Below are 10,000 nucleotides of genomic sequence, written 5' to 3' on the forward strand. Positions count from 1 at the left end.
CGACGGACAGACGAGCTACAGGAGAGCCGGTCCACACAGTGACAGAAGGCATGCTCAGTGTGGAACTGTGTACGCACACACTAACACACACACATTCCAGCTCCAAGTACAACCATGCAGAGTGGGGTGCTGATGTTTACATGTTTGTGCGCTCATGCGTGTGTGTGTGTGTGTGTGTTTGTGTATGTTTGTGCGTTCAGAGAGGATGGTTGCCCGCTCACCATGACGACGGAAGGGTGGGCGGGCAGCTGCTTGCCGGCGTTGCCGTGGCCGACGCCGTTGCCGGCGCCGTTGGTTGCCGTGCCGGCGCCGGGCGGCAGCAGCTCGTCCTCGTCGCTGAGGTCCTCGCCGCCGTCCGACAGGCCGTCGCCGTCGCCGACCGTCAGCAGCATGGTGGCGTGCTTGGCCTTCACCGTGAGCATCTTGCACTTGGAGTGCAGCGACGAGATCCCCTCCTGGTAGCCCTGGATCTTCTGGGCCAGCTCCTGTCAACACATCGCGGCGCCGTCACACACCAATAAACCGAGACCACCGAGACCACCGCCGCCGCCACGGGGTCGAGACCGGGCGTTAAAATCCACAGGAAGGCGTTGAAACGAATCCCAGCTGGAGAAAAGCGTTGAATGAGAAACGAGCCGCGGGTCTGGAGTCCGAACTCAGCGTTGAGCGCGAAGCCGGTGGTTCAGTGAAGAGCAGAGCGGGAACATTCTCCTCTCCGTCTCTGGCTTCCACCCGCGATGTGTGTGTGTGTTTGAGTGTGTGTCAGCAGCAAGAGACAGCAAGAGCAGGGAGAGAGAGAGGGAGAGAGGGCAGGCTCAGTAATGCCTCATTCTCTGTGACACACTTTTCTCTCACTCTGTCTCTCCTGTTCTGTTGCTCTATTCATGCCCCTCTCTCTCTCTCTCTGTTTCTGTCTCTGTCTCTCTCTCTCTCTCTGTCTGTCTGTCTACCGCTGCCTCATATTCTCTGTCTCTCCCTCAGTCTCAGCCCAGAAGCTCACGGATGGAGAATGAGTGATGTGAGCTCCTCAGACAGGATGCTTGATTTGGCGAGAGGAACCTCAGTCAAATAGTTCAAAAATCTCCCCGACACTCCCTCTCACACACACACACACACAAAGGCAAAAAAACAAAACAGGAAATGAGCTCACTCACTGCCCTCCCCCCTTCGCTGTCACTCCCCCTCTCAGCCAATCCAAGGGGCCGGATTACTTTCGACAAAAGAGAGCGGCGAGTGGGAGATGGAGAGAGAGGGGGGTGTGAGCGAGACCGAATGACAGAGAGGGTGTCGAATTACAGCCAGGGAGTCAGGCCCGGGCCCTCCCCCCGCACACACTCCATTCCTTCCCTCCCTCCTTCTCCCTCCCCCTCCCTCGGCTTGTCCCGCAGATGGCTGAGGGTAATCGGGTCATGTGACTCCAGTGGGCCAGTGGGACAGCTCAGCTCAGCCTGGAGACCAAACTCAGGCAAACAAACAGCAGGCCAAGCTAAGTTGCCCAGACACACAAACAGAGGGGGAGAGAGAGAGAGAGAGAGAGAGAGAGAGAGAGAGAGAGAGAGAGAGAGAGAGAGAGAGAGAGAGAGAGAGAGAGAGAGAGAGAGAGAGAGAGAGAGACACTAAGAGAGAGAGAGACACTAAGAGAAAGAGAGAGAGAGAGAGAGAGAGACACTAAGAGAGAGAGAGAGATAGACTAGGAGAGCGAGAGAGAGAGAGAGAGAGAGAGAGAGAGAGAGAGAGAGAGAGAGAGAGAGAGAGAGAGACAGACAGATCAGAGCACTCTTATCCAACGTGGTCATGAAATCAGAACGGAATTAATTTTGAACATTTACATAAAAAAAAAGCTTGACCTTTAATCCCTTTGAATAAAGAATGAATCAGAACCTATCTACATTCTGCCCATCTCATCTCCCCTCTCTAGCATTAAGAGTCGGAGCCTCCCCGGGTTCTGTTCCCATTATAACCTCCCAGCAGGGAGGCCTACGCCGTGGGACCCGCTGGGAGGCTCCCATGCGGAGCAGGACCTGCCTTGAACCCGGCTCACTGGATCTGCTTCCCATTCCACCGGCTCTTGAACCGCCACCACATACAGACTCAGCAGAGTGCCTCTGCTGTGGTGGAGAATGAAATGCAGGCTTGGGTTAGGCACTGGGAACCCTGAGATACCGTATCTAATCTGGGAGCTCATATCACAGGAGGGATAGAGAGCAGCCAGCCGATAGAGCAGGAATGGGTTGTTTGTTTTGAGTGAGAGAGGCCGGAGTGATGTTTAACTTACACACACACACACACACACACACACACACACACACACACACACACACACACACACAGGCAGAAGGTATTTACAGTAATGACAGCAATGTCAAGGTTCTCATTGAGGTGCTTCTGAGAGTAGTGAATGCAATAGTAAACCCTATAATGAACCCTATGGTGAACCCTATAGTGAACACCATCATGAAGACTACAGAGACTATTATAGTGAACACTATAGCGAAGCCTGCGTGAGACCCTAACTCAACTAATGTGACTGATTTGGTCCGTGGCAGTCCCTGGAAAGAGGATTCATTCCTGGAGACACATATTGGCTCCAGGGGAACCAGTGAGCTGAGACTCACTCAACCAAGAGGATGAAGAGAGTGTGTGAGCGTGTGTGTGTGTGTGTACGTGAGTGAGTTAGGGAGTGACTGTGTGATTTTGTGTTTGCGTGTGTTTGTGTGCTAGAGCTATATGAGCACGTTGTGCGTGTGTGCGTTCATGCTTATGTGCGCGTGTGTGTGCAATGTGTGCACGTTGTATGTGTGCGCATTCATGCTTGGTGCGAGGGTGCGATCGTGTTTGCGTGTTTGATGGCATGTGTTTGTGTGTGTACTATGTACTAAGCTTGTGTGCGTTTGTTCCACGTGAACCCATGAATATGTGTCTGTGCGTATGTGTGTTTGTGTGCATCCTGGTGTATGCGTGTGTGAGTTGGTGCACGTGTGCCTCCATGTGTGTGTGTGTGTGTGTGTGTGTGTGTGTGTGTGTGTGTGTGTGTGTGTGTGTGTGTGTGTGTGTGTGTGTGTGTGTGTGTGTGTGTGTGTGTGCGTGCCTGACCTCGTGGTGATGGATCTGCGCCTGCAGCTCCTGGATGTTGCTGGTGGAGACGGGCCGGTCCTGGATGATGCGGTGGGCCTCCTCGATCAGCCTCTGGAGGTTCCTCACCTCCAGCTCGTACTGCTCATACTGCACCACCGCCTCCTGCACAGCCCCGCCCCCACAGAGGACACGCCCCATTAGAGCCACGCCCCCAGGGAGTACAGGCCCATTACAGAGCCTCGCCCCCAGGGAGGCCACGCCCCCCGAGAGGACACTCCCATTAGAGCAACGCCCCCATGAAGGACACACCCATTAGAGACACGCCCCCAGGGAGGACACGCCTATTACAGAGACACACCCCCAGGGACGACACGCCCCAATATAGGTCCACACCCCCCTAGAGAGGACATGTCCTGTTATAGAGCCACGCCCCCTAGCGATAGCACACCCCTTAGGGAGGGCACACCCTGTTATAGAGCCACACCCCCAGTGAGGTCACGCCCCTTTAAGGAGCCTCGCCCCCTTTAGTGGACAAGCCGTGATAGAGCCACGGCCCATTACCGAGCCACGCCCCCAACGAGGACACGCCCCATAATAGAGCCACGCCCCTTAGGAAGGATGTCAGAACACGAGTGGCTGCTAAAGATTGCAGCAAAAATCATCTCCAGTGACTGCATGCACGCATCCAAACATGAAACCTGGGATGAGTCATCGATGAGGTTCAGACAGCATGTAAACACTTCCAGCTGTCCCTCCGTCACCTGGGTGGATGAGGAGGACCTCCGTCCACACAGAGAGACGTCTCTTATCCCGGTACCTCCCCCACAGGGACCCCACTAGGCTGCCATGAGGACCGGCCAACATGGACACAATTAGTCAAGATGATTTAGCCTCAGTCTAAACCCCCCCCCCCCCCCCCCCCCCCCCCCTCGGCCCCGGCGACTAATCTTCACCAAAATAAGATTAGCAGAGTAATCGCCATGGCGACAGATGAACAAGGGGGGGGGGGGGGGGGTACAACAGGGGCGGGGCCAGGGGAACCATGACTTTCCTGAACAGACATGCTGGGAACTACAGGGAGCAACGGTCAGGATTCAGATCCATCACGTTCCACTGGATTTGGAATGTGAGGTAACGTTTTAACGTGATGTAACGTTTTTTGATGCAACATTTTAAACGTTTAAACCTATTTTAAAAGGTGGGATGCATGCTGAAATGATCTGAGCAATGGTGGTTCATTTCACTCAACCTTGAAGTGAACTTATGATTTCAAAATGCCATCGGTATGTAATCTATGTGTATATAAAGGTAAGGTATAAGATTTAGATTTGTTTATATTTTCTCTCTGAATAATCTCAAAGATCATTTCAAGGACACAACTAAACAAACATTCTCCATAGCCTATACTAAAGAGTCCAACTCAAAGACCATAAAGGATAATATAGAGTTATTGCCCAGCCCTAATACAAGTCAACCAGCGGGTAGCTATAGAATGACACCAGTTGCTGTCAAACGCGCGAGGTGACAGAATCTCTGTCCATGTACTTGCTTGCTGTGTGATGCATCTGTTCCATAGCTGTGGGTCAGGATGGAACACTGTGTATTCCACATCTCACAGCTGATCTACACAAGCGTGCTCTGAAGAGGGCTATTTGTACGCATCTCAGTGTATATTTGTACATGTTTCTCTTTCTTTATATTTAAATTCGGTATGTATTGATGATAATGTTGTAAAAGTTGTATAGCAACAGTCTTGAAGTCATAATTCTATTTTTATTGTTTTTATATTCTGTAGTAGTTTGTATTTATATATTTAGTATCCTGCGTTCTGTCTTTTTACCAACTTGATTCACTGTGCATTTTCTAAGTTATTTTGCTTCCTGGTATGAAATGAAGTACTCGAAACCAAACAAATCAGCCTTGCTTCCTTCCTGTCGGTTTCTATCAAAGAAAACCTAGGAGGAGCAGAGGAAACTGACAACAAGTGTATTTCTACAGTTGCAAACTACATTGTGTTGCTTTGAAACAACACTTCTTCAAAGTTTAATACTGTACCACTGGACGAGTTTATATTCACTTTTAATAGCCAATTAAACTATTACTAATCCCTGCCTAGAGCAACGTGAGTGGTCGAAACCAAAAAGGAAGCAAAAGAAAATCAAACACCCCGTTCAGCGAGACATGGGCTAGACTGCCGGCAGTCTTCACTGCATTTGTAGTCTGATTTGTAAATACAAATGCAACAAGCCCCCCCTTAAGAACTCATTGAATGTTGTACGTCCTGACACTTAATGTACACACTTATTTTATGTTGTACGTCCTGGCACTTAAAAATAGGAGCATCATGTAGCATCTTATCTTTGCTGGGTTAACCTAACAATTGTTAGTGCTTGGCACTTGGTTCTATGAACATCCTCACTCTACTGACAGCAATATATTGTTTCTCTTTCTTCAGACAAATGTACTCATTGTAAGTCGCTTTGTAAAAGCGTCTGCTAAATGCCCTCAATGTAATGCAAAAATAATTAACAACAGCACATTTGCCCCAACTCTGCATTGGCTGTGTGAGTGCTGCCCCCTGCTGTACCTGCAGGATATTGCACTGCTGGATGGTGGTGTGCTGCAGCTGGCTGGCCTCGTGCTGCAGACTCTGGGCAGTGCGGCAGATGGGCAGGCTGGCCACTACCTCCTCCGGCAGCCGGAGGGCGCTCTGGCACTGCTGCACCGTGGTCACCTGCTGCTTGAAGCCCTCCATCTCCACCAGCAGGCGCTGGAGACGGAGCACACCAAGACGTGAGGGGTGATGTCTGTGTTTGTATGTGTGTACAGTGCGAATTGTGACTTTTCTACATCTGTGTCAGAGAGTGTATGTGTAACTTTGTCCGTACGTGTAGCTGTGTCTGAATGTGTGTTTGTCTTGATGTTTTGTGTGTGTGTGTGTGTGTGTGTGTTTGTGTGTGCGTGCGTGCGTGACTTTGCATGTGCGCGCGTGTGTGTGTGTGTGTGCGTGTGTGTGTGAAACTTTGTCCTTGTGTCTGTTTGTGTATGGGTATGTATTTTGGTGTGTGGGTGTGTGTGCGTAACTTTGTCTGTAGGTGTTTGTGTATGTGTGTGTAGCCGTGTCTGAATGTGTGTAATGTCTGTAAAGTGTCTGTGTAGATGTGTGTGTGTGTGTGTGTGTGTGTGTGTGTGTGTGTGTGTGTGTGTGTGTGTGTGTGTGTGTGTGCGTTTGTGTGTGCGTTTGTGTGTGTGATTCTTTAAGTGCACACGCGTGCCGTGCACGGGTGTGTGTAGATTTGCAGTGTGTGTGTGTTCGTCTACCTGTCTGTGTGTGAGCTGTTCTCGGAGGCTCAGACGGTTGAGGTCCGGCGAGGCCAGGGTGGTCTGGACCTGTTCCAGGGTGGCGTGGAGGCTCTTCACCTCCGCCTCCAGGCGCATCATATCCTGTCAGGGACAGGAAGTCAGACACCCACACTGAGTATAATAGGAGGTTTGTTTCTCCAGGTGACAGCCTTGGACTCTGTTAAGTGGCTCGGGTTTCGGTTTATTGCTACTGAATGGATGCTGTTTTTATTAATACTTCTAAAAGGTTTTGAAAACATTTCATCAAATAAATATTAAAAAGTCAATTTGAAATAAGTATGCTTTTGCTTTATGCAAGATGATTTATAAAAGGTATAGCTATCTACTAACTATTCTTTTACTTTTTAGGAAATTATCTATTCAAAGCCTTTATTTGGATGCAGTAAGCCTTCTTGGTCACAGTTGGTACGTAACAAACTCAAAAGATAATGGCATAATTAGGAAAGGAATATTCAATATAAGAAGGAGGCAACACAGTCAGAATTTGACCGTCCTCTTTAAACATCCCCAAAAAAACAAGTTAAACAAGATCAAACAAATCCCTTCCGACATTTCAATCAGGCTTTAATGCGTTACTTCATGGTAAAACGCTTTGTTACCAGACGCCCGCCGACTTCATTAGATAAACGGTTTCTGCCACCGAGCATAAACGCGTCGCTAGGGAAACACATATCTTGGGTTCGCCACAAGGGGGCACTCTAGTCACACATAAATTGTAAGATTATTTCAACTTTTTTACTACACTAACTACCTCGCAGACCTTGCAGAAGAATACATACTGTATATTATTTTAATATTATTCAAATTATATGTTAATCTTAATGTTATTCGAATTTTGACAACCAAGCGAGAAGAGAATGAAGTATGCTACATTTATAAATAAATACTATTCCGATAAGCGATTGTGCTGAAGCCTATTGAAGCACACCATTACGCTATTATGAACAGCTTATCAATGAGCATTATTATAGGTCTTGCACATCAGAATGCAGCGTTTTGTTCTTCACTACTCCGCCATCTTGAGAGTACTCAAGAGAGTTACGCTAATAAAAAATCCTAAACTGACGTTAATATACCGTAACCTGTGCTTATGAAAACTTAGTTTTGCTACATCTTCCAACAACAATGTCTCCCTATAATGACAAATTATCATAAATGTATGACCCAAAAGAACACAATAACGAGAAAAAAACAACGCTCCCAAAATGGCGGCGGTCCTCGCGCCGTGACATCACGTGTGTATGTGTGTGTGTTTGTGTGTGATGACTTTCTTTTTTGTTTTGTTATCAAGGAATATCTTCTTAATAGGTCGTTATTGAACTTTGTCGTTAAGGACCCCCTTGAGAACGAGACGGGTTCTTCTCGAGGGGGTGTGAACCATCGTGGCGCCCGCGCCCCGATACACAAGGCGTGCCGCCCCCTCACCTTGGCGGCGTCCTGCAGGCTCTGGAGGCGCGTCCTGGCGTGCTGCTGCAGCTCCTCGGCCCTCCGGCTCAGGTGGTTCACCTGCTGGCTCCACCCCCGGGTGCGCACCACCTGGCCCAGCTGCCCCTCCCTCTCGGCCATGGCCTCCAGGTCGCCATGGAGACCGCGGCACTCCCGCAGCAGGGCCTGTTGCCATGACGGCGGCGAGCGAGTCACAAAAGTCAGGGCCCGGCACAGAACCTTGAAAACGGAGGGGCTAGGGGCCTATTGTACGGGGGGTGGGGGGGTGGGGGGGGGGGAGCGATTAGGCTAATTAAGGCGCGCCGTCGGGGATAATAGCAGCTTCTCCGGGAGACTGATTAACCGCCGGCGTCGCAGGAACTAGACCGGCGCAGCATTTACACGCAGACCAAGCCTAGGAAACAATTAAGTCGGATGCCAATTTGTCTACCAGAGAATTGCCGAGCGAAAGAAAAAGCTAAGACAATAGAGGAGCGACAATGGGCTGATTACAATTTACAAGGAGGCTGCATGGATTAGTGGGAGAGGAACGCACGGCAGGGGGGGGGGGGGGGGGGGGGGGGGGGGGGGGCAGGGTGGGGTGAGGGCGGGGAGACGCTCGCGCTGGGTTCGTCCCGTATCGCACGCTGTGCACCACGCACCCAATATCGGTCCTATTGTTCCACGTACTTTTGGCTAAGTACGGCAGTAGGTATCTTTTCAGACACACTTCTCAGCCTGTTATTATCTCGCCACTTCCTGAGAGTCTCCTTATTGGTTGTCGTGAACACTGCATTGCATTGTGGGATATATACGACGGCGTCCTTTGCTTTCGTACTGTAATATTTCCCCTGGAAATAGTTTGCACTTCCCGTACTTTCGGTTTTAAATGTTTAGGACATAGTAAAACAATCACACTAACTTCTTTAAGCACACATCATAACATTTTAGGGCGGAGTCTCACCTGGTGGGCTCTGATTTGCTCCTGCAGCTGAGAGGCGGAGCTCCAGATGATGTTGCCGGTGACCAGGGCCTCTGCCTTCTCCGTCCATCCCATAATGAACGACCTCATCCCCTTGTACTCCTCATACTGCCTCTCAGCCTACTCACCAGAGAGAGAGAAAGAGAGAGATGACAACATTGACCACAAAACATGAGCTGGAAAGTACACAAAATACAACAGAGTACCTCCAAATGGCTTCATGAAATTAAGGGATGCAGATTAGAAACTATTCAAATGGTGATTTACCATCCGCAAATCATGGCTGTGATTAAAGTCGTGAACTCTAAAGAACCTCAAATCCAGCTGAGTTGAATGCGAGCGAAACATGTTCATGTTCGTGTCTACTCTACCAACAGCGATATATTGTTGTTTCTCCTTCTGACAAATGTACTTATTGTATGTCGCTTGGGATAAAACCCTTAATTTAAATGTAAATATCATGTTCAATTCAAACCCCTATTCAGAATCTACACTGCACATCTTCCAACAACAACGTCTCCCTATAATGACAAATGATCATAAATGTATGACCCAAAAGAACACAACAACGAGAAAAAACAACGCTCCCGAAATGGCGGCGGTCTTCGCGCCGTGACATGTACTCATTGTATGTCGCTTGGGATAAAACCCTTAATTTAAATGTAAATGTCATGTTCAATTCAAACCCCTATTCAGAATCTACACTCTACGATCTCGCACTACTGCGAGACCTTTTAGCCTCAAAGTGTCTTTATGTGTGTGTGTGTGTGTGTACACTGGAATGCATGTATGGATGACTGTTGACCCGTGGACCGCAGAGGGACCCGCCCACCTCCTTCAGCCGGCTGGCCCGGTGATGGGCCTGCTGGGCGGTGAGCCGCTGGGTCTCCCCCAGCCGGGCCAGGCTGTCCCCCAGCTGTCTGCACAGCAGGGGGTTCTGCTCGCCGAACTCCTGCACAGCCACACCCAGCTCGGCCAGGGAGCCGCCGCAGCCCTCGCACTCCTCACACAGACACTGGGGGGAGGAGAGAGGGGGGAGGGAGGATGGGGGAGGGAGGAGGAGGTGGGGGAGGGAGGAGTGGGGGTGGGGATGGGGATGGAGGGGAGGAGGGAGAGGGGAGAGGAGGGAGGGAGAGGGAAGGAGAGGGGAGAGAG

At 49.9% G+C, this 10,000-nt stretch overlaps 1 protein-coding gene across 4 annotated transcripts in view; it reads right to left on the reverse strand.

Annotated features, from left to right (window-relative positions):
* LOC115534735 (nesprin-1) overlaps positions 1-10,000 on the reverse strand; it is a gene marked incomplete at its 5' end in the record, with an annotated part of 87,089 nt that overhangs the window by 60,957 nt on the left and 16,132 nt on the right. For all 4 annotated transcript variants that reach the window (XM_030345914.1, XM_030345913.1, XM_030345912.1 and 1 more), the window contains 7 exon segments: positions 222-485; positions 3,094-3,237; positions 5,663-5,845; positions 6,397-6,519; positions 7,864-8,049; positions 8,828-8,965; positions 9,678-9,860. In XM_030345914.1, the coding sequence (XP_030201774.1) occupies positions 222-485; positions 3,094-3,237; positions 5,663-5,845; positions 6,397-6,519; positions 7,864-8,049; positions 8,828-8,965; positions 9,678-9,860 (1,221 nt within the window).

This window comes from Gadus morhua, chromosome 21, assembly GCF_902167405.1.
Source record: "Gadus morhua chromosome 21, gadMor3.0, whole genome shotgun sequence".
Taxonomy (NCBI): domain Eukaryota; kingdom Metazoa; phylum Chordata; class Actinopteri; order Gadiformes; family Gadidae; genus Gadus; species Gadus morhua.